Genomic DNA, 25,130 nt, shown 5'->3' with positions numbered 1-25,130 from the left:
ATAAAAGGGGATCATGTGACCCTGGGACACTGCAACGGACATAAACGTCATACATTTTGACCACATGCTCCTTTGGGAATGCTATGATGGTCGTAAGTGTGAGGACTGGACATAAGTAACTTTTTCAGTGCCATGTTAACGGAATGGTCACTAAACCATCATCATTTAATGACCCCATAATCCCTTGGTGAGTGGAGTTGGGGCAACTGAATGGAGCTAGCAGAGTGTTTACTGGCCCGATGCCCTTCCTGTCACCAATGCGGAGTTTTGTTCGGCACATATATTCTCATTGTGCCCAGAGAGAAATATTTGCCTCTACTTAGGATGGAACTCACGGCCTCCTGATTGTGAGGGGAGAGAGCCACCTAGAGGCCACCTAGAGGCCCATATCATGATGATAATCATATAATACAATCATCACAAATACAACATTCAGTCATAGTCATAGAATACGAAATAAGCAATCCACACGTAACAACGTTTAACAGTTGCAGGAACTGGGTCTGTCTAGTTTGATGAAAAGAAGGACTAGGGAAGACATGATAGCAGTCTTCCAATATCTCAGGGGTTGCCCCAAAGAAGAGGGGGGGTCAAACTATTCTCCAAAGCACCTGAAGGTAGAACAAGAAGCAATGGGTGGAAACTAATCATGGAGAGAAGCAACTTAGAACTGAGGAGAAACAATTAATCAGTGGAATTAATTATGAATGCTCCAACACTGGAAGTTTTTAAGAAGATGCTGGATAACCGTTTGTCTGAAGTGGTGTAGGGTTTCCTGCCTAGGCAGGGGGTTGGACTAGAAGACCTCCAAGGTCCCTTCCAATTCTATTCTATTCCATTTGTGTGATTTCCTGAATCCACTTACATGCTGCACAAGGCCAGATGATGGATGTGGGGCAGGAGGTGCCTCTTCTATCGTCACCCTTGTTTCACAAGGTACAGGAAACGTAGTGACCCCCAACAAGGAGATGTCGTGCATAGCCCAACAGGAAGTATCTATGGTCATCACACAATAATCCTTGCATTTTGTGACGGTGGAGGAAAATTTCGGTGGTGGATTCACTGAGAAAAGAAAAGAAAAAGAGAGAGAGAGGGAGAGAATGGAACGAGTTTTTAATCCGTCCTTTTTCTTCTCCCACGCACAATTTATTCAAACGAGTTCTAAATAGCTCCTTTTGGTTCACCTCTGGGGGGGGGGATTACAAATTACTGCCAGATGTTCAGAAAGAGAAGATTCATTGAAATTCAACGTAGAGAAAAGGAAAGTCTTACACTTAGGCAAGAAAACCCAAAAGGACACATATAGGCTGGGGTGAAACCAGGCTTAATAGTAGTGACTGGGAGAGGGATCTTGGGAGTCTTAGTGGACAACCAGCTAAATAGGAGCCAGTCGTGTGCAGCATCTTCTTAAAGACTTCCAGTGTTGGGGCATTCAGAACTTCTGGAGGCAACTTCTGTTCCATTGATTAATTGTTCTAACTGTCAGGAAGTTTCTCCTCAGTTCAAAGTTGCTTCTCTCCTTGATTAGTTTCCACCCATTGCTTCTTGTTCTACCCTCAGGTGCTTTGGAGAATAGTTTGACTCCCTCTTCTTTGTGGCAACCCCTGAGATATTGGAAGACTGCTATCCTGTCTCCCCTAGTCCTTCTTTTCATTAAACTAGACATACCCAGTTCCTGCAGCCGTTCTTCATATGTTTTAGTCTCGTCCCCTAATCCTCTTTGTTGCTCTTCTCTGCACTCTTTCTAGAGTCTCCGCATCTTTTCTACATCGTGGCGACCAAAACTGAATGTATACACCCTACACACCTTCATTGTGCTCATCTTAGTCCCCAAATTTTCTTTAAGCAGCAGCTTTCCAGGGACTTTCTAAATATCTGTGCTGTGATGGTTTATCTCTAAGACCTACAGAAGGACACTTCACAGGAGAGCGAATCCTGCAGAAAATGTTCATTTGCCCAACTACCTAAATCCCAACAGCAGGGGAGAAATCCTCCCAGTAGGGATGATTATCGTTGGTTCTGCGAACCGGTAGTAAAAAAAAAAAAAAACTCGGGAGGATTGTGCGCATCAGCTCTGAGCCACGTGATCTTTGGAAGCTTTTTCCACGCTTTTTAAAGCATTTTTTTCCTGCATATTCACCTGAACTGGCAGGAAAAAAAATGCTTTAAAAAGTGGGGAAAAAAGCTTCCGACAATTGCGTGGCTCACTTTCTTTTTTTTTTATACTAGCGGGAAAAAATGCTTTACAAAGTCAAAAAAAGTTGGCCTAGTCACATGACCCCACTGCCACCACCAAGCCACGCCCACAGAACCGGTGGCAAAAAATGTTAGATTTCACCACTGCCCAAGAGGTGAACCACTGCGGGAGGGAACCCCGAACTCCCAACCCTGGTCCAGGATACACAAGTGACACAAAGCTCATCTATGCATGGACACTTGTCTACTTCCTGGAGCGCAAGAAGATCAAAACTTCTATGGCAGTGTCACTCAGCAACTTGAGGTTGTGTGTTAAAGTATGCTTTAAGATGGATGGACTTCCATCCCCAGAATTCCCCAGCCAGCATGCTGACATCCACCCATCTTAAAGCATGCTGGCTGGGGAATTCTGGGAGTGGAAGTCCATCCATCTTAAAGCCTGCTGGCTGGGGAATTCTGGGAGTGGAAGTCCACCCATCTTAAAGCAGGCTGCCTGGGGAATTCTGGGAGTGGAAGTCCACCCATCTTAAAGCCAGCTGGCTGGGGAATTCTGGGAGAGGAAGTCCACCCATCTTAAAGCATGCTGGCTGGGGAATTCTGGGAGTGGAAGCCCACCCATCTTAAAGCATGCTGGCTGGGGAATTCTGGGAGTGGAAGCCCATCCATCTTAAAGCATGCTGGCTGGTGAATTCTGGGAGTGGAAGCCCAACCATCTTAAAGCATGCTGGCTGGGGAATTCTGGGAGTGGAAGTCCACCCATCTTAAAGCATGCTGGTTGGGGAATTCTGGGAGCGGAAGTCCTCCCCTCCTAAAGTTACTAAGTTTGGAGACCTCTGTGCTATCGTAACATGCCTCTCTTACGCAACACATTTTTCTGCAGCTTTCTAGGGATGTTTGCCTCTTGAAATGGCAAAGACTGAAGCTGAACCCCCAATTCTCCCAACTTTGAAGGGCGCTTCCCCCCCCCCCCCCAATTATGAGCTATACTGTTGCTACTTCCAGAAACCCTTGACTAACCGGGGCTGAGCGGGGTGCTGGTCTGAATGGGGGAATTCGAATTTCTGGGAGTTTTCACAGCTGACGTGTTCGACAAATCCTTGTAATTGATGCTGGATATTTCTTGAATAGCTCCAAGGGATCTGGCCGAAACAGAACAAAACGGATGAGAAGACATCAGTGTTGGTTTCTCGTCAGTCCAGAAATGCTGGACTACAATAATCTTATTTTTTGAGCCTTTCTTCCCAGGAATTCAATCCTCTCTCCAAACACTCTTGAGGTTATGGACACCTAAGTACCGTAATTTTCAGACTATAAGTCGCACCGGAGTATAAGAACCACCAAGATTTTGAAGAGGTAATTTTCCTGGCCCCCAGGAGCACTCTGCAGGCCTCCCAAACCCTCTGCGCATCCATTTTTGCAAAAATGGGATGCGAAGGGCGGGATTTCAGGAGGCCAAAAATGCTGTATTCAGTTTATAAGACGCACCCAAATTTTCACCCTTTGGGGGGAGGGGGGTTGCGTCTTATACTCCAAAAAATATGGTAACCCTATTTTCCTATGGGACAATCTGGAAGGTTCTAACTCAGAATTCTAGAACAAACCATACCAATGGCCTTTTGAGGGGCAGGGCCCCAACATGTTAAATCAAGGGATGAAAAGTCTTGAAACAGGGATCAAAATATAACTCTCGAGATCCCGGTTCAAAGCAAAACTGGGATTGCAAAATTGGGATTTAAAAAATATAAATTATTTGGAAGCCGTTTAATTGGAAACTCGAGGATGGATTTGATTTAAGGCACCAGGCTGGAAACTAGGAGATGGTGAGTTCTAGTTCTGCCTTAGGCATCAAAGCTGTTTGGGTGACTTTGGGCCAATCACCAGGAGATGGTGAGTTCTAGTCTCACGTATGAAAGCCAGGTGGGTAACTTCAGGCCAATCACCAGGAGACTGTGAGTTCTAGTCCCGACTTAGTCATGAAAGCCAGCTGGGTGACTTTGGGCCAGTCGCTCTCTTTCTCTTAGCCCAACCCACCTCACAGGGTTGTCGTTGTGGGGGAAAACCCGAGGAGGAAAGAGGATGAAGCAGATTAGCCAGCTCGAGTGATCGATCCAAATAATAAAGGCGGACAATCAACCAAGCCAATAAAATACATTTGCAAAATTCCGGAGAACAACGGCGTTCACTGGTGCAAAACTGGGTCAAAACCCCCCAGGCCGAATCTCCCTTTTCCTCCGGGAATGGCCTGTCACACCTTACGCTTCCTGTGCCCCTCCCTCCCTCCTTCCCACCCACCGAAACCAGCTCAGCTCCCAAGCGGCTAAAGAGCTCTTACGTGTCTTCTGCTCCAAATTCTCTCGGAGGCTCACCGAGACATCCACGTTGCGCCACCCCGGGGCTGCAGGGGAATAAATATAAGACAAGCCCTTGGCTTACGATCGTAATGGAGGCCAGAATTATGGTTGTGTGGCGGGACGGCCGTTCAGTGGGTCAGTACTGACTGTGCCCAATGTTACGGGGTTTTTTTCCCGCCGCAGTTGGGAGGTGAACACCGCCGTCGTTTAGTGCAGGGTTCTCCAACCTTGGCAACTTGTAGACTTCGATGCCCAGAATTTTGCTGAGGAATTCTGGGAGTTGAAGTCCACAAAGTCATCATCTTGCCAAGGTTGGAGAGCTCTGAGTTTAGTGGGTCTCTTGTCCAACATGGCGGTGGAAACCAAACTACCGTATTTTTCAGAGTATGAGACATGCCTTTTTCCCGCAAAAAAGAGGCTGAAAATCTGGGTGCGTCTTATACACGGAATACAGCATTTTTTGCTTCCCAAAACTCTGCCCCTTCACAAAAATGGCCGTGCATATCCTTTAGGAGGCTTTCAGAGAGCTCCTGGAGGCTGGGCAGGGCGGAAATGAGCGAGAAACGGACTATTTTTGCTCACTTTTGCCCCCGCAGCCCCAGGAGCACTCTATAAGCCTCCTAAAGGCTATGCATGCCCTTTTTAAAAAGAAAAAAACGGGCCCATTTTTGTGAAAAACGGCCCCTTTTGGAAGGTCTGCAGAGTGCAAAACCTTTTTTTTTTTTTTTTAAGATTTACCTCTACAAAATCTTGGTGCCTCTTATACTCTGAAAAATACGGTAGTTTCCAGCCCCCGCCCCCTCACCCCCAAATGTTGCAAAAAGGGTGAAAGGATGCACATGATCGTAAATGCAGGCCAGTTGCCGGAAATACGATCAAGGGACCCCCAAAAGACAGCCCCTCCCCCCACATACACGCCCCCCCCCATCATCCTCATGACCTTGAATCAGGAGGTCTGACGTAAGTTCAAGGAGTTCACACGTGGCTGGTCATACCCCGAGGACTATTTCAAAGTAATTCTCATAGGACTGTGATGGCAAACCTCTGTGTCACCCAGCTCCACCAGCTGATATTCGGGTCTCTGCTACGCATGGGGGAGCCATGCGCCCATGCATGGGGTCGCGCATGCATGTGCAGGGGTGGAGGGAGCGCAGGGTGAGCAGTACACCCTCCTGGACCCCATTTTTGGTCCCAGGCGGCTTCAGGGAAGAATGCTAGGCCCAAAATGGGGCAGGGGAGGGTTGTGCGCATATGCATGGTTGAAGGGGAGAATGTGGGGGTCAGGTGTGCATGCGATTTTGGCATGCGAGGAGAAAAAGGTTATCCATCACTGTAATAGAACATTAGAAAGATTTTGTCCCCATGTTGGCACATCGGGAACAGGCTCCAGCTGTTCTTCTGCCCCACTGATGTCTGACTCCGAAGGCAGCTGATAACTGTCAGATGGTCCTGGCCGCATCTCTGCCTCCGACACAGAGCCCTCCTCAGAGCCTTCCCCAGACTCCAGAACTGGCCCAGGTTCCTCCCCAACCTCCTCACTGTCTGAGTCTGCGGGCCACAACAGTATGGGATTTAATCTATTTATGGTTATTTATTGTTAGCAAACATTTATGCTCCGTCTTCATGAAACGGTACCCAAAGCGTCTGTAAAATAATTCTACAACAATCCGTCTTCGGGAGCCGAAGACAAACAGAAAAATGGAAGGAAATGAGGTTGTTTTTTTAAGGAAAAAACCCCAGAAGCAAAAAACACGCTGTTAAAATAACACCAGCCCGTGTTAAAAAAAGAGAGAGATTTCATCCAAAGGGCTGCCTAAACATTAAACGAAAACTCCTCCTACCCGTTTGCAGAAGAAAACACGTCTCCCCTTGGCAGGCTGTCATGGATATATTTCGTACCTGTCCCACAGGAACAGTCTCGTCCTACGGAATATAAGTAGGAAGATGCTCAGAGAACTTGAAATAAAGAGACCTCATAAAAAAAGGGGGGAGGCAAATACGCATTTATTTTATTTTCTGATATCGGCGTCTCCTGCTAGGGGCCAGTTTGCAAAGAGAATATTTTGAATTGGCCTCTCTGTCTTCTGCACGATGTTTTTCAGGAGGGGGGGTTTCTTTTCCCCACCTCCCCCTTAATCATTGCATCCGGAATCCCCCCAGGGATGTTGAAATACTTACGAGCGCCAGTGAATATTAATGCAATGTCAGATGCCCGAGATTACCTTGTCTCTAATAAAGGAGGTGATTTGTAGCTCATGTTTTGTGACCCGATTAGGTAACATCATCAGGGCTAGAAGGAAGGAGGGTTTGGGAGGAGGAGGAGGAGGAGGAGGAGGAGGAGGAGGAGGAGGAGGAGGAGGAGGAGGAGGAGGAGGAGGAAGAAGACTGTGGGGTCTTTGGTGCTCTCTAAGCTTGGCAGTTTTCGTACAGACATTTCATGACCCAACTAGGTAACATCATCAGTTCTAAAAGGGAGTGGGGTATGCAAGGAGGAGGAGGGGGAGGAGGAGGAAAAAAGGAAGGACTGGGAGGTCCTTGGTGGTTTCTGAGCTTGGTAGTTTTCTTGCAGATGTTTAATGCCCCCACAAGGTAATATTATCAGTACTAGAAGGGAGTGGGGTATGGGAGGAGGGGGAGGAGAGGAAGGAGAGGAGGACAAAAAGGACTGGGGGGAGGCATCCTTGGTGGTCTCTGAGCTTAGTAGTTTTCTTGCAGACATTTAATGACCCGACTAGCTAATATCATCAGTGCTAGAAGGGGGTAGGGTATGGGAGGAGGAAGAGGGGAAAAAGGACTGGGAGGTCCTTGGTGCTCTCTGAACTTGGTAGTTTTCTTCCAGATGTTTCATGACACAACTAGGTAACAATATCAGTGCTAGAAGGGAGTGGGGTATGGGAGGAGGAGGAAGAGGACAATTGGGACCAAGGATCCCACAGACCTCCTCTTCCTCCTCCTACTCACATACCCCACTCCCTTCATGACTGATGATGTTACCTAGTTGGGTAATGAAGTGTTGTGAAGAAAACAACCAACCTCCGAGAGCGCCAAACTGTCGTCCCCTTCCTTCCCCCTTGTAAATGCCACCTTTTAGCACTGATGTTAGCTATGAGCAATGAAGGGGACTGGAGGCTAAAACATAAGACAAACGGTTGCAGGAACTGGGCATGTCTAGCTTAATAGAAAGAAGGACTAGGGGAGACAGGATAGCAGAGTTCCAGTATCTCAGGGGTTGCCCCAAAGAAGAGGGAGCCAAGCCATTCTCCAAGGCACCTGAGGGCAGAACAAGAAGCAATGGGTGGAAACTAATCAAGGAGAGAAGCAACTTAGAACTGAGGAGAAATTCCCTGACAGTGAGAACAATTAATCAGTGGAACAGAAGTTGCCTCCAGAAGTTGTGAATGTCCCAACACTGGAAGTCTTAAAGAAGATGTTGGATAGCCATTTGTCTGAAACGGTATAGGGTTTCCTGCCTAGGCAGCGGGTTGGACTAGAAGGCCTCCAAGGTCTCTTCCAACTCTACTATTGTATTGTATTGAAACATCTGCAAAAAAACTACCAAGCTCAGAGAGCACCAAAGACCCCACAGTCCTCTTCCTTCACCCCATCTCCTCCTCCTCCTCCTCCTCCTCCTCCTCCTCATTTCCTCAACCCAGTGGTGAAATTCATTTTTTTTTACTACCGGTTCCGTGGGCGTGGCTTGGTGGGAGTGGCAGGGGAAGGATACTGCAAAATCTCCATTCTCACCCCACTCCTGGGGACAACCAGAGGTGGTATATTTGCCGGTTCTCCGAACTACTCAAAATTTCTGCTACCGGTTCTCCAGAACCTGTCAGAACCTGCTGGATTTCACCCCTGCCTCAACCCCTTCTCCCTTCTAGCACTGATGATGTGACCTAGCTTGGTAATGAAACGTCCTTAGAGAGCACCAAGGTCTCAGAGAGCACCAAGGACTCCAAATTCCACTTTGGCCATCAATGCTTCACCAGAAAAAACAATACAATACAATAGCAGAGTTGGAAGGGACCTTGGAGGTCTTCTAGTCCAACCCCCTGCCTAGGCAGGAAACCCTGCACCACTTCAGTCAAATGGTTATTCAACATCTTCTTAAAAACTTCCAGTGTTGGAGGATTCACAACTTCTGGAGGCAACTTCTGTTCCACTGATTAATTGTTCTCACTGTCAGGAAATTTCTCCTCAGTTCTAAGTTGCTTCTCTCCTTGATTAGTTTCCACCCATTGCTTCTTGTTCTACCCTCAGGTGCCTTGGAGAATAGTTTGACTCCCTCTTCTTTGTGGCAACCCCTGAGATATTGGAAGACTGCTATCATGTCTCCCCTAGTCCTTCTTTCTCTTAAGCTAGACATACCCAGTTCCTGCAACCGTTCTTCATGATTTAGCCTCCAGTCCCCTAATCCTCTTTCTTGCTCTTCTCTGCACTCTTTCTAGAGTCTCCACATCTTTTCTACATCGTGGTGACCAAAACTGAATGCCGTATTCCAAGTGTGGCCTTCCCAAGGCATTATAAAGTGGTATTAAACAAGAGATTAAACTTATTTTAGGAAAACCTTGGGTCGATTTTTTATTCCCCCCATCGCTCGCAGAAATGACCTGAATTGTTCTAAGCACAAGTAGCGCTCGACTTACGGCCATAAATAAGCCTTTATTTCCATTGCTAAGCGAGACAACTGTTAAAGTGAGCTCTGCCCCATTTTACAACCTTTCTGGCCACAGTTGTTAAGTGAATCACTGCGGTCGTTAAATTACGAGCATGGTTGTTAAGCGAATATATGGCTTCCCCGTTGACTTTGCTGGCCCAGAAGGTCACAAAAGGGGATCGTGTGACATCCGCCCCCCGCCCCCCCGGGACACTGCAACCGTCATAAATGTGAGTCAATGGTCAAGGGGCCCAATTCTGATCACGTGACCCTGGGGATGCTGCAAAGATTGTATGAGCGAAAAATGGTCAGGTCACTTTTTTGCAGTGCTACTGTAATTTCACTCACATGGTTGTAAATTGAGGACTACCTGTAATTAAGACGAGTTAATATTGCACGCACACGTACAAAAAAAAAAATTCCTTACTCTGCCCTGAATTGATGGGACGTTCTTTCTGACTCCAGATTCCTTGATGTTTTTTCAAGTTTTCCTTCTGCCCGGAAATTTCCTCTGCTCTTCCTGAAATATCGCCTTCATCTTCGTCCTCAACTGTTGAATACTAAAAGGATAAATCAAGAGTCTCTCAACTGAGTTGTCTCAACGAAGCTTCAGCCCTAGAACACGAGATGACTTATTGTTCCTATATTTATTCATTTTTATTATTGTTATAATTATTATTTTTTTAAAATGCAAATAATACAAACATAGTACATATACATCTAAATACAAAAAGAAGAAAAAAGAAAAAAAAACCTAATATTACACAATTCCCTCACCCTCCCGGAGACCCTTTTCCTCCTTCCTTATATTTCTTTGTCTTTAACAACTAAAAGATATACAATATATTGCATTTGTGCCCTTTTCCCCTCCAAAACAACATATATTCTTCAGAAGGTTTATTCCCTTTGCCTTCCACCAACACTGTTTTTATAAAATCCCCCCCATATTTCAATATAATTGTTTGCTTTAAATATCCCTTTCTTAAATTTATTTTCTGCTGTTAATTGATCATTTGTTGCCATGCTCCAGATGTCATTGTACCACTTATTCCTTTGAATATCCCAATTTTGTCCCCAATATTTAGCCATCACTAACCTAGCTGCCATTATCAAATTTACAATCAATTCCTTTTTTGTTTCATTTATATCCTGTTTTTCCACCAACAGCAGTAATGCAATTCTCTGGGACATGTCTACATTTACTTTCAAAAGTACTCTAATATATTTATTCTTATTTGCTCAACGTGAACGTCATTATTTACTGTCTGGCACAATGAACTCTGCCCAATATTAATACCAACCTATTTTGTCCTGGAAGGGACCAGTTAGAGATGGATCATCAGGGAGAAAAATCTATGTATGTGTTGTTAGGAGTTGGGAATGTCTTCCTTTGAAAAGTTTTTTATTTTTATTGCTCATACATACATTCACAAATATACAATGTCATAACTATTATTAATAATATGTGTTATCTTTTGACATTTATAACAATTCATTCCTCCTCCTAAAATTAAAAATATAATCGAGATACTTTCCTGCTATCCCATACACCCATCTTGTTTTACAACAACCTTACTTCTCAATACAAAACAATACAATAGCAGAGTTGGAAGGGACCTTGGAGGTCTTCTAGTCCAACCCCCTGCCTAGGCAGGAAACCCTATACTGTTTCAGACAAATGGCTATCCAACATCTTCTTAAAGACTTCCAGTGTTGGGGCATTCACAACTTCTGAAGGCAACTTCTGTTCCACTGATTAATTGTTCTAACTGTCAGGAATTTTCTCCTCAGTTCTAAGTTGCTTCTCTCCTTGATTAGTTTCCATCCATTGCTTCTTGTCTCCTTCCCTCCCTTCTTCTCTCCTTTCTTCTTTCCTCCTCTCCTTTCCCTTCTCTTCTTCCCCTTCCTCTCTCTCACTCCTCCTCTCTTCTTCCCTTTCTTACCCTCTCTCCTACTCTTACTTTCCCTCCATATCTTCTTCTTCTTCTTTTCCCTTTCTTCTTTAGGAGTTGGGAATGTCTTGATGGCAGATAATCAATCGATCGATCGATCAATCACCTCAACCTAGCGTTCTCTGTTTGCCAGTTCATGAGTCCTCCAAATAAGGAGTTGAAAGAAGTCAAAGAGGCTTTAGGATAAATTGATCTACAGATCATGATAGCATCAAATAACTTCATAGAAATGCCTCATAGCAATCTCAGCCCAACTCACCTTACAGCAGCTGGGTGTTCAAACTGGGGAACTTTAAGACTTGTGGACTTCAACTCCCAGAATTCCCCAGCCAGCCATGCTGCCTGGGGAATTCTGGGAGTTGAAGTCCACAAGTCTTAAAGTTCCCCAGTTTGGACACCCCTGCCTTACAGGGTTGTCGTCGTAGGGAAAAAAGGGAGGAGGAAGGAGTATTGATTATGCTCACTGGCTTGAGTTATTTGTAAAAGAAAGTGAGGAAGGAAGGAAGGAGAAAGAGAGAAGAGAATGAAGGGAGGGAAAGAGGGAGAGAGGAAGGAAAGGAAGGATAAAAAAGAGGGGAGGTAAAGAAGGGAGGAAGGAAGAAAAGAGAGAAGGAAGGAAAGAAAAGAAGAGGGGAAAGAAGGAGGTAAGAGAGGAAGGGAGACAGGGAGGGAAGGAGGGAGGGAGGAGAAAGGAGGGAAGAGAGGAAGGAGTAACGGAGACAGAGAAGGAAGGAGGGAGGAGAAAGAAGGAAGGAAGGAAGGGAAGAAAGAGAGAAAGAAGGGAGGGAGCCAGGGAAGGGAGAGGGGGAGGAAGAAAGGAGGGAAGGAGGAAGGAAAGAAAATTATCTACTATAATTTCCATACTGCTCAGAAAGGAATCTGAGGAAAAAGAGCAGCTATCAAGTGGGGTGCAAATAAAGGATCTCCTAGATTGGGAGACCTAATTAATTGGCCGGGACCAACCCTGGACCAACAGAGGTAACCCAACATTTTAGCTTCTCTTCTGGAGCTCTCCAAGGTCCTGATGGTGGACAGTTTACGGCAAAGAATAACCCCGACTTTGGTTTTCTCTCTGGGAACACTCCAGGGTCCTGAAGGGCATGCATGTAGGTACTTCCAGACCTACGACCACAATTTCTGATGCTAAGTATGTCGGTTGTTAAGTGAGCTGCCCCCGATTTTACAACCTTTTTTGTCGCAGTTGCTAAGAGAACCACTGCAGCTATTAAGTGGATCATATGCTCATTAAGTGAATTTGGCATCCCTCATTCATTTTGCTTGTAGGAAGCTGGCTGGCTCAGGAATTCTGGGAGTTGAAGTCTACAGGTCTTAAAGAGGCCATAGTTGCCCACCCTGTCTCAGGAATTCTGGGAATTGAAGTCTACAGGTTTTAGAGCCGCCAGAGTTGCCCGCCCTGCCTCAGGAATTCTGGGAATTGAAGTCCACAGGTCTTTAAAAGGCCTTGGAGCTCTTCCAAAGGTGAGGAGGAGGAAGGTATTTGGCCTGATGGGTGAGGTGGGAATCAGACCTAAAGCTTAGGGAGGGGGCATCCCAATCCCAGTAGGAATGGGAATAGGTCTTTGGGGACCCCAAAGTCAGGAAGTGAAGCATGAGGCATTATATGGGGTGCAGGAAGCTTTGGGAGGGCTGGGGCAGGTTGTCCTGGGCCTGTATTGAGACCTGAATCACCTATGTTCCACTTAATGACACAAAAATACATTGGGGAGAGCAGGGATTTTTGGGGGGGATATTAAGTGAGTCATTTCACCTAATGACCACCATGACATACGGTCTCCATTATGGTTGTATCTCGAGGACTACCTGCATTAGCTTCTTGACATCTGCCAGAAACCAAAGCTTCCCCCACCCTAAGGATAATCTCCTCTTTTCTCTATATATATTTGTCCTCTCTCTCTCTCTCTCTCTCTCTCTCTCTCTCTCTCTCTCTCTCTCTCTCTTAAATCGGTTCAAAATTTAGTTAATTGATCAAAATATTAATTTATACAAGAATATCAAGAAAAAAATTTCAAAAATTGAAAATAAAGGTAAATCAGGGGAGCAAAAGGGGAGAAGAGAAACGGGCAGAGGTGGAAAAGATAGAAAAAAGCTTTGACTTCTGACTCCTTTTGTTGCAATACAGATAGTCCTCGAGTTACAACAGTCTGCTTAGTGACCGTTTGAAGTTATAATGGCGCTGAAAAAGTGACTTGCGACCATTTTTCACACTTATGACCGTTGCAGCATCCCCACGGTCATGTGGGCATTTATGTTCGGATGCTTGACAACTGACTCGTATTTACGACGGTCACAGTATCTTGGGGTCCTGGGATCCCCTTTACCGACCTTCTGACAAGCCGTGTCCAAAATGAAACCAGATTCACTTAACAACCGTGTGACTAATTTAACCACCGCAGTGATTCACTTACCAACGGTGGCAAGAACGGTCGTAAAATGGGGCGGAACTCACTTAAGAAATGAGCAAAGACAAGGGGAAAGCACAACCACGTTACTAACTGAGCCACGGCAAGCGATCCATTTAACAACGGCTGTAAGAACGGTCATAAAATGGGGCAAAAACTCACCAAGCATCTCACTTAACAACATAAATTTTGGGCTCAGTTACGGTCGTACGTGGAGGACGACTTGTAGAATCAGGTCATAACATGAAACCTCGACTTTTTACTTTCATGTATTCATATATACTAAGGGTTTCTAGTGCACCAAACTTAACTTATTGGCAAAAAACCAAACCGGAGTTTTATATTTTTTCCCCCACCTCAGGCACAAAGTCCAGGAATGGTTTCCAAGTAGAAACAAAATTAGCTACGTTCTTTCCTTTAATCAAAGCAGTCAATTTAAGCCATCTTGGCTAACTACACCAACGTTTTCTCTTACTTCCAATTCTGAAGGCTCGGGAGGAGCAGAACTACCCAAAAAATAGTCGGTGTCCGGAGTGAAAAACTCCTCGGATACGTTAAGGGATGTCGATGTTGAGTGGGTCACCTCTTCCAGATGCTCCTGTAAGAGGGACAGAAATTAAAACGGTATCTTTAGGATAGGGAGAATAGGATAGGAAGGAGGAAGATATTTATTTTGTTACTTCCCCCATATCTGTTTAGTTAGTATTCCACCTGTCAGGCCTGCAGCCATCTTTTCTTGTGGGTCTTTGGCCTGCCACACTTTCCATTCTTCTGCTATGCATTTTCTATTGTGGGAAACTGGGAGGTGGGGATTGTACGGAATTAGATGATAGGTAGCCATAACAACATTCTTTCTAGAAAGCCAAGGTCATCCTTTGTCTTTGCACCTCTGCACCTGACCGGAACTGGATGGGTGGAAGCTGCCAGCATGACAGTGGGAGATTGGACCATGGGATGGACTTGTGGGTGTGGGGGCAAGATCTTGAACTTTCAATTGGGTGGGGGAAACCGGGAAACTTTCAGATGTGGGTTTGCCAGACGGACCAACATGGATCTCTTCATCAATTGGGACTTTGAGGAATCCTTTGCCTCGGACTCTGATTTACTTTTGGATGCTATTTGGAACCCTGACGCCACCTTTCCTTTGAGACTCAAGACAGTCCAACTTACAACCTCGATTAGGACCAGAATTTCTGTTCCTAATCGAGACAGTTGTTAAGTGAGTCACACCTAATGTTATTACCTTTTTTCAGCAGGGTTGTTAAGCGAACCATCACCGTTGTTAAATGAACCATGCGGTCCTTAAGCAAGTCCATCTTCCTTCTCCCCCCGTCCCCAATGAGTTTGCTTAACGATTTCCATTGTTAAGCGAGGCGGTTGTTGAGCGAGCTACACCTTGTTTTATGATCTTTTTTTGCTGTTAAGTGAAAAAAAACCCCACCGACTTTGCTTGTCTGAAACCAGCTGGGACGGTCGTAAGTAGCAAACACATGACCCCAGCATGCTGAAACCGTCGTAAGTACATGCCAGTTGCCCAACCTCCAAATTCTGATCCTGTGATTTTGGGGGCGCGGCAATGGTTGTAAGTGTGAGGACTGTCCGCAAGGGCCTTTTTTCTGTGCTGTTGCAACTCTGAATGGTTGCTAAGTGAATCGTCGTTAAATCGAGGACTGCTAAGGAAGTAGTCCTCTGCTTTTTTATCATAGCGGAGATGTCACAGCAGTACTCCTATCCAGGAGCTACCAACTCAGACATTCAATCAGTAAACTACATTCCAAGAATGCACCCACCAATACTAACAGGGTAAACCATTTGTATATGAACTGAGAGTATTCCCTACCGGAATAACTGATGATGTTATCTGGTTGGGTGATGAAATGTCTGTAAGAAAACCAAGGATCCCCCAGTCCTCTCCTCTCCTCCCTCTGTAAACCCCACTCTCTTGTAGCACTGATGCTGTTGCCTATTTGGGTCAATAAATATCTCTCTGTCTCTCTGTCTCTCTCTCTGTGTGTCTTTCTGTGTGTGTGTCTCTCTCTCTTTCTTTCTCTCTCTCTGTCTTTCTCTATGTCTTTCTCTCTGTGTGTCTTTCCCTCTCTCTGTGTCTTTTTCTCTGTGTGTCTTTCTCTCTGCCTTTCTGTGTCTCTTGCTCTCTGTAATACAATACAATACAATACAATACAATAGTAGAGTTGGAAGGGACCTTGGAGGTCTTCTAGTCCAACCCCCTGCCTAGGTAGGAAACCCTATACCGTTTCAGACAAATAGCTATCCAACATCTTCTTAAAGACTTCCAGTGTTGGGGCATTCACAACTTCTGGAGGCAAGCTGTTCCACTGATTAATTGTTCTCACTGTCAGGAAATTTCTCCTCAGTTCTAAGTTGCTTCTCTCCTTCATTAGTTTCCACCCATTGCTTCTTGTTCTACCCTCAGGTGCTTTGGAGAATAGTTTGACTCCCTCTTCTTTGTGGCAACCTCTGAGATATTGGAATAATGCTATCATGTCTCCCCTAGTCCTTCTTTCTCTTAAGCTAAACATACCCAGTTCCTGCAACCGTTCTTCCTATGTTTTAGCCTCCAGTCCCCTAATCCTCTTTGTTGCTCTTCTCTGCACTCTTTCTAGAGTCTCCACATCTTTTTTACATCGTGGTGACCAAAACTGAATGCAAGTATTCCAAGTGTGGCCTTACCAAGGCCTTATAAAGTGGTATTAACACTTCCCGTGATCTTGATTCTATCCCTCTGTTGATGCAGCCTAGAACTGTGTTGGCTTTTTTGGCAGCTGCTGCACACTGCTGACTCATATTTAAATGGTTGTCCACTAGGACTCCAAGATCCCTGTCTCTCTCTCTTTCTCTATTTGTCTTTCTCTCTGTGTATCTCTCTGTCTTTCTCTCTCTGTGTGTCTTTCCATCTCTCTGTGTGTCTTTCTCTCTATCTCTCTGTGTCTTTCCTTCCCTCTGTCTGTCTTTCTCTCTGTGTGTCTTTGTCTGTCTCTGTCTCTCTCTGTCTTTCCCTCTCTGTGTCTTTTTCTCTCTCTCTCTCTCTGTGTCTTTCTCTCTGCCTTTCTGTGTCTCTTGCTCTCTGTCTCTCTTTCTCAGTGTCTTTCTCTCTGTGTGTGTGTCTTTTTCGCTCTGTCTGTCTGTCTATCTCTGTGTGTCTGTGTCTCTCTGTCTTTCTGTGTGTGTGTGTGTCTTTCCATCTCTCTGTATGTCTTTCTCTCTATCTGTGTCTTTCTCTCTCTGTCTTTCCCTCTTTCTGTGTCTTTCTCGCTCTGTGTCTTTGTGTGTCTTTCTCCTTATGTGTGTCTTTCTCTCTGTCTCTCTCTCTCTGTCGCTATATCTCTGTCTTTTTCTTTTTCTCTGTCTCTCTCTGTGTCTTTCTCTCTCTCTCTGTCTTTCTTTCTAAGACTAATGAAGAACTCACCAAGAACTGCCCCACCAACTCTAACAGGCTTGGCAACTCATTTCTATATAAACAGAGACCAAACCCCACTTCCTAGCTGCACTGATGATGTTACCTAGTTGGGTCGTGAAATGTGTACAAGAAAACTTCCCAGTTTTCCACACCCAGTTAAAAGTTCAAGATCTTGCCCCCACATCCACCAGTCCATCCCATGGTCCAATCTTCCACTCCCATGCTGGCAGCTTCCACCCATCCAGTTCCGGTCAGGTGCAGAGGTGCAAAGACAAAGGATGACCTTGGCTTTCTAGAAAGAATGTTGTTATGGCTACATATCATCTAATTCCGTACAATCCCCCGTCCCATTTTCCCACAATAGAAAAGGCATAGTAGAAGAATAGAAAGTGTGGCAGGCCAAAGATCCACAAGGAAAGATGGCTGCAGGAGTGACATCCGGAACTTCTGAGATGCCCGTTTTTCGCCCTCCCAGAGCCTCCGCACGGGCCCTACACTTACCTGGCATGATGAATGGGCCACGTGGAGACTCCTGGGAGGAGCAGGGTGGGTGGGGCCAGCCAGTCCTTGCAATTACCAGTTCGGCAAACCAGATGTAAAATTAACATCCAGTTCGCCCGAACCAGCTGAATCCCACCCCCGGTTAAGCCATTTCGGAGATAATATTTGAATGCAATCCGCTCGGAAACAGGTGAATGTTTTTCACAGCTGGTGCTTTGGATCAAAGCCAAGCGTTTGAGCGAAAGGTTGTCAGTAAATCTATACAATACAATACAATACAATACAATACAATACAATACAATACAATACAATAGCAGAGTGGGAAGGGACCTTGGAGGTCTTCTAGTCCAACCCCCTGCCTAGGCAGGAAACCCTATACTGTTTCAGACAAATGGCTATCCAACATCTTCTTAAAGACTTCCAGTGTTGGGGCATTCACAACTTCTGGAGGGAACTTCTGTTCCACTGATTAATTGTTCTAACTGTCAGGAAATTTCCCCTCAGTTCTAAGTTGCTTCTGTTCTTGATTAGTTTCCACCCATTGCTTCTTGTCCTGCCCTCAGGTGCCTTGGAGAATAGCTTGACTCCCTCTTCTTTGTGGCAACCCCTGAGATATTGGAAGACTGCTATCCTGTCTCCCCTAGTCCTTCTTTCTCTTAAGCTAGACATACCTAGTTCCTGCAACCATTCTTCATATGTTTTAGTCTCCAGTCCCCTAATCATCTTTGTTGCTCTTCTCTGCACTCTTTCTAGAGTCTCCACATCTTTTTTACAACTGAATGCAGTATTCCAAGTGTGGCCTTACCAAGGCATTATAAAGTGGTATTAACACTTCACGTGATCTTGATTCTCTCCCTCTGTTTATGTAGCCTAGAACTGTGTTGGCTTTTTTGGCAGCTGCTGCACACGGCTGGCTCCTATTTAAATGGTTGTCCACTAGGACTCCAAGATCCCTCTCACAGTTACTACTGTTGAGCAAGGTACCACCTATTCTGTACCTGTGCATTTCGTTTTTGTTGCCTAAATGTAGAACCTTACTCTCTCTCTCTAGAGAGGGGAGACCTTTCTAACAAAGGTTAGCAGGTGCCCTCTGAGCTCGGTTGTTTCCTTGCACACGTTTCGTTAACTAGGTAACATATATCAGTGCTAGAAAGGAGTGGGGTTTCTGGAGAAGGGGGGGGAGGAAGAGGACTGTGGGGTCCTTGGTACTTTCTGAGCTTGGTTGTTTTCAGATTTGGGTTTCCCCAGATGTGCCAACGTGGCTTTCTTAATCAATTGGAACTTTGAGCAATACTTTGCCTTGGACTCTGATTAAATTTTGGATGCTATTTGGAAGCCTGACAACGGAAACAGACCAGTTTCCAGCTTCCAGAGGGCCTCTGGAGCCTGGGGGAGGTTGTATTCGCACTCCCGGAGGGTCGAGGAACACCTCCGGAGCCTGAGGAGGGCGAAAAACAGGCCTCCCCGCCGTGGTGCAGGAGGCCGAGTAGTCCACATGGCCGGCCTACCCAGCAACTGGGCACAGAACCGGTTGCTAACGATTTTCAATCCCAGGCTTAACGCTCTGTACTTCTAGTTTTATTTTGCTCAATGATCTGGATCGGGACTGGCCAATTGGACCAAGAACGATTGCTTAACGATTCAGCGGTCGAAGGAGCAAAAGAAACCATACCCGGCAAGAATCCTCCGACGGAAGAGAAAGGCAAACGGGCTTGCGTGGCGCTGCACCACTCTCGCAGGCGGGAACCGAACTGTCTCTTCCTAATAATAAATTAAGACAACATGAAATGCAACATCAACCCCCCAGAGAAAGGAGGAGGGGTGAGAGTCGGAATTAGCATGTGGAGGACAAAACCCGGGGTTTCTTGGACGACGGACAGGCTGGAAAAAGAAATAATGCAGAAAACGCCAACAGAGGGGAGGAGGATAGCAATTAAATAGCTAATCCACAGAGCCAAACTCCCACTTCCCCCCCGCTCCTCCAAATTATCCTTTTAAGGGAGAGGGATAAAGCATCCCCCAATAAATGCATTTTGTAAAAACGGTCTCTGAAAAAAAATCCCATCCTTTTTCGGTTCTCCCGGGAGGCAGACCAGCGAATCCGCTCGCCTACCGAAAGCGCCGGGGAAATGGAACGTACCCAGAACGCTAAAATCTCTACAGACAACCTCTCTCTTTGCACACCAATTATGTCCAAGTCGATTTGCATTCCTGCTCCTTAGCCATTTTATTGAGTCTTCTTCCCGGGGAAGGGGTGGGCAATTCACAGCACAAGAGCAGCAATTTGCTGCTTCTTGTTCAACGGTTACCCGTAGGGTAGGTTTTAAAACAAAAGAAAAAGGGGAAAAAAAGAATTAAGATGTGCTGGGTTGTGAATTTAATTTTAAAAAACAACCCGTCTTAATAGTTTTGAAGAATAACCCAAGGGGGTGAACACAACTAATCTTCCTTCCTCCTCTTATTTTACTTCTCAACAACAACCCAGCGAGGTGGGCCGGGCTGAGAGACCGGCCCAAGGTCACCCAGCTGCCTTTCATAACTAAGGTGGGACTAGAACTCACAGTCGCCTGAGAATTGGCCCAAAGTCACTCAGCTGGCTTTCATACCGAAGGACTAGAATTCACTGCCGCCTAGGGTCAGTAGTGGGATTCAATTTTTTTTTTTACTACTGGTTCTGTGGGCGTGGCTTGGTGGGCGTGGCTTGGTGGGCGTGGCAGGGGAAGCATACTATAAAATCTCCATTCCCTCCCCCACTCGAGGGGAAGGATACTGCAAAATCCACATTCCCTCCTGATCAGCTGGGACTCGGGAGGCGGAGAATAGATGGGGGCGGGGCCAGTCAGAGGTGGTATTTGCCGGTTCTCCGAATTACTCAAAATTTCTGTTACTGGTTCTCCAGAATTGGTCAGAACCTGCTGAATACCATCTCTGCTCTGGTGATTGGCATAAAGCCACCCAGTGGCTTTCGTGCCTAGGGTAAGGCTAGAACTCACAGTCTCCTGGCGATTGGCCCAAAGTCATTCAGCTGGCTTTCATCCCTAAGACAAGACTAGAATTCACTGCCTCCTGGCGATTGGCCCAGTCACCCAGTGGATTTCATCCCTAAGGCAGGACTAGAGCTCACCCTCTCCTGGTGATTGGCCCAAAGTCACCTAGCTGGCTTTCATGCCTAAGGTGGGGCTAGAACTCTCCGTCTCCTGGTGATTGGCTAAAGTCACCCAATGGCTTTCATGCCTAAGGCGGGACTAGAACTCACCCTCTCCTGGTGATTGGCTAAAGTCACCCAATGGCTTTCATGCCTAAGGCGGGACTAGAACTCACCCTCTCCTGGTGATTGGCTAAAGTCACTTCATGCCTAAGGTGGGACTAGAACTCACCCTCTCCTGGTGATTGGCTAAAGCCACCCAGTGGCATTCATGCCTAAGGCGGGACTAGAACTCACCCTCTCCTGGTGATTGGCTAAAGCCACCCAGTGGCATTCATGCCTAAGGCGGGACTAGAACTCACCCTCTCCTGGTGATTGGCTAAAGCCACCCAATGGCTTTCATGCCTAAGGTGGGGCTAGAACTCACAGTCTCCCAGTTTCTAGCCTGCTGCCTTAATCACTGGACCAAACCCCCATGGCAAGATTGAAGCTTACATTTGCATCGTTGGGGCTGCTAAAAATGTGGCAGCGAAATGTACAGATTTTGGCTACTTTCGCGGAGGGTCTGTTTTTATGAGAAGAAGTAACATGGAAGTAAATGCCCCTGAACCGAATTGTGCTGGCAGGGGAATTCTGGGAGTTGTAGTCCACTCATCAAGTTGTTACAGTTGAGAAACAGATTAACAGAGCTTGAACGGACCTTGTAGGTCATCTAGTCCAACCCCCCATCACCATCCAAGCAGCAGACCCTACTACACCATCTACTACAGAGCTGTAACTCAACCCTCCTTACCTTCCTTCTCCAAGCCTGGGACTCTTCCTAATGCCCCGTCTGGATTTTTCTGCTTTTCGTGATCGTAACGCACTTTGTGGTCCCCGATAGCCCTGGTGCACTGCGCCCTCTCCGCCTCGCCGTTCTCCTGGTAGAATCGGACACGGTCAGAGATGGTGGGGCTCGGGAAACCCGTCTGGAGATCCTGCGCCTCGCTCTGCAACATCCATCTGCTGGCAGGGTGATGCGTCGGTAAATGAAGCTGCCCCAAAGCTGCTTGCTTGGCCATCTGCTTCACTTCGGCTGGAGAGAAAGCACAACAGGAGGACTTAATAAATAGGATTTAATTAATTAATAAATACAGATAGTCCTCTACGTACGACCACAATCCCTTAAATCGGTTGGGTTTAATCAATCAATCAATCAATCTTTGGTTTTAGTGGGACGTGACCATGTTAGCCGATACGGTAAGGAAGCTACATAGAATTAAATACACGTAGTCCTTCACTTATCCCAGTTCATTTAGTGACCGTTCCAAGTTACAACGGCACAGAAAAAAAAGTGATTTATGGCCATTTTTCACTCTTATGGCCGTCGCAGCATCTCCTGTGGTCGTGGGATCAAAATACAGACACTTGAGAACCGACTCGCATTTATGACCATCGCAGTGCCCCGGGGTCATGTGATTCCCCTTAGGCAACCTTCCGACAAGCAAAGTCAATGGAGGAAGCTGGATTCGCTTAACGACCACGTGACTAATTTAAACACTGCAGTGATTCACTTAACAACGGCGGCAAGGAAGGTCGTAAAACGAGGGGGAAAATTCACGTCACAATATCTCATTTAGCAACATAAGATTTTTGAGCTCAATTGTCGGCCGTAAGCCGAGGAATATCTCCATAGGTAGTCTTCGGCTGATAGTCACAATTAAGCCCAAACATTACGACGCTGAGGGAGAAAGTTGTGAAGTGAGTTTTGCCCCATTTTACGACCTTTCTTGCCACCGTTGTTAAGTAAATCACTGCGGCTGTTAAGTTAGAAACACGATTATGCTTTCTTATTGACATGGCTTGAAGCAATGAGTGGAAACTAATCAAGGAGAGAAGCAACTTAGAACTGAGGAGAAACTTCCTGACAGTGAAAACAATGAATCAGTGGAACAGAAGTTGCCCCCAGAAGTTGTGAATGCCCCAACACTGGAAGTCCTTAAGAAGATGTTGGATAGCCATTTGTCTGAAACGATATAGGGTTTCCTGCCTAGGCAGGGGGTTGGACTAGAAGACCTCCAACGTCCCTTCCCACTCTGTTATTCTATTCTATTCTATTCTATTCTATTCTAAACACTTCTGCAACATGCAAACCCACCACAAGGTCCCACATCAATAACAGGAATTGGATATGTCTACAGTTTAATGAAAAGATGGACTAGGGGAGACATGATAGCAGTCTTCCAATATCTCAGGGGTTGCCACAAAGAAGAGGGAGTCAAGCTATTCTCCAAGGCACCTGAGGGCAGAACAAGAAGCAATGGGTGGAAACTAATCAAGGACAGAAGCAACTTAGAACTGAGGAGAAACTTCCTGACAGTTAGAACAATTAATCAGTGGAACAGAAGTTGCCTCCAGAAGTTGTAAATGCCCCAACACTGGAAGTCTTTAAGAAGATGTTGGATAGCCATTTGTCTGGAACGGTATAGGGTTTCCTGCCTAGGCAGGGGGTTGGACTAGAAGACCTCCAAGGTCCCTTCCAACTCTGCTATTTTATAGAATTATTTTAAGAAAATAGAATAGAATAGAATAATTAAATGGAATAATTGAATAGAATAAGAATAGAATAGAATAGTAGCATAGAATAAATATGGAATAGAAGATAGAAAATATAATAACAAATAATAAAATAGAATAAAATAGTGGAACAGAAGTTGCCTCCAGAAGTTGTGAATGCCCCAACACTGGAAGTCTTTAAGAAGATGTTGGATAGCTATTTGTCTGAAACGGTATAGGGTTTCCTGCCTAGGCAGGGGGTTGGTCTAGAAGACCTCCAAGGTCCCTTCCCACTCTGTTATTCTATTCTATTCTATTCTATTCTATTCTATTCTATTCTATTCTAAACACTTCTGCAACATGCAAACCCACCACAAGGTCCCACATCAATAACAGGAATTGGATATGTCTATAGTTTAATGAAAAGAAGGACTAGGGGTGACATGATAGCAGTCTTCCAATATCTCAGGGGTTGCCACAAAGAAGAGGGAGTCAAACTATTCTCCAAGGCACCTGAGGGTAGAACAAGAAGCAATGGGTGGAAACTAATCAAGGAGAGAAGCAACTTAGAACTGAGGAGAAACTTCCTGACAGTTAGAACAATTTATCAATGGAACAGAAGTTGCCTCCAGAAGTTGTGAATGCCCCAACACTGGAAGTCTTTAAGAAGATGTTGGATAGCCATTTGTCTGAAACGGTATAGGGTTTCCTGCCTAGGCAGGGGGTTGGACTAGAAGACCTCCAAGGTCCCTTCCAATTCTATCCTATTCTATTTGTGTGATTTCCTGAATCCACTTACATGCTGTACAAGGCCAGATGATAGATGTGGGGCAGCAGGAACTAAGGAGAAATTTCCCAACGGAACAATTAACCAGTGGAACAACTTGCCTCCAGAAGTGAATGGAGGTTTTGAAGAAGAGATTGGATGGCCATTTGTCTTGAAGTGGTGTAGGGCTTCCTTAATGAGGAGGACTAGAACAGGGGTCTCCAACCTTCCTGGCTTGGCGGACCGACGGAGGAAGCAGGGGAAAAGAGGGGAGGGTTTTGCACGTCTGTGCACACCCATTGCACACATCCAGCTTCATGCCTCCCTCGCCCGCCGCTTCCATAGCCTGGTATTGGGATGCAGCTGGGGGATTGGGGACCCCTGGACATCAGAAAAGAGCAACTAAGATGGTCAAAGGCCTGGAGACTAAAACATACGAAGAACAGCTGCAGGATTTGGGTTTTGCTACTCTAAAGAAAAGAAGAATCAGGGGAGGACATGATAGCAGTCTTCCAGTATTGGAGGGTCTGCCCCAAAGAAGAAAAGGGGGTCAACCTATTTTCCAAAGCCCCTTCCCAAAGCAGGGCACCTGTCTACCCTAGACAAGTTCAAATCACCAGGACCGGATGGATTACACCCCAGGGTTCTGAAGGAACTGGCAGAAGAGATCTCAGAACCACTGAACTATATCTTTCAGTGATCCTGGAACACCGGGGAACTACCAGAGGACTGGAAAAGAGCTGATGTGGTTCCCATCTTCAAAAAAGGGAAAAAATTAGATCCAGGAAACTACAGACCTATCAGCCTGACCTCAATACCAGGAAAGATTCTGGAAAAAATAATCAAGCAACGAATTTGCAAACACCTAGAAGTAAACAAAGTAATAGCCAAAAGCCAACATGGATTTGTCAAAAACAGATCACGCCACACTAATCTTATTGCATTCTTTGACAAAGTGATAAAAGTAGTGGACCAGAGGAATGCCGTTGATATAGTTTACTTGGACTTCAGTAAGGCATTTGATAAGGTAGACCATAACCTACTACTAGATAAAGTAGAAGAATGTGGGTTAGACAGCATCACCACCAGATGGATTCGTAACTGGTTGACCAACCGCACTCAACATGTAGTCCTCAATGGAACTGCATCTACATGGAGGGAAGTATGCAGTGGAGTACCCCAAGGCTCTGTT

At 45.7% G+C, this 25,130-nt stretch overlaps 1 protein-coding gene across 5 annotated transcripts in view; it reads right to left on the bottom strand.

Moving 5' to 3' along the window:
* Positions 1-25,130, bottom strand: part of TEX14 (testis expressed 14, intercellular bridge forming factor) — a 91,077-nt gene that overhangs the window by 21,796 nt on the left and 44,151 nt on the right. For all 5 annotated transcript variants that reach the window (XM_081945381.1, XM_081945379.1, XM_081945380.1 and 2 more), the window contains 8 exons: positions 21,431-21,712; positions 19,165-19,253; positions 14,049-14,171; positions 9,629-9,761; positions 6,389-6,470; positions 4,529-4,591; positions 3,214-3,335; positions 866-1,062 (listed from right to left, as the gene is read on the bottom strand). In XM_081945381.1, the coding sequence (XP_081801507.1) occupies positions 866-1,062; positions 3,214-3,335; positions 4,529-4,591; positions 6,389-6,470; positions 9,629-9,761; positions 14,049-14,171; positions 19,165-19,253; positions 21,431-21,712 (1,091 nt within the window). The remainder of the gene's footprint in view (positions 1-865; positions 1,063-3,213; positions 3,336-4,528; positions 4,592-6,388; positions 6,471-9,628; positions 9,762-14,048; positions 14,172-19,164; positions 19,254-21,430; positions 21,713-25,130) is intronic.

Source organism: Natrix helvetica (assembly GCF_964273705.1).
Source record: "Natrix helvetica genome assembly, chromosome: 2".
Classification (NCBI taxonomy): Eukaryota; Metazoa; Chordata; class Lepidosauria; order Squamata; family Natricidae; genus Natrix; species Natrix helvetica.
The sequence above is the reverse complement of the archived record's forward strand: the minus strand, read 5'-3'. Positions and strand labels throughout refer to the sequence as shown.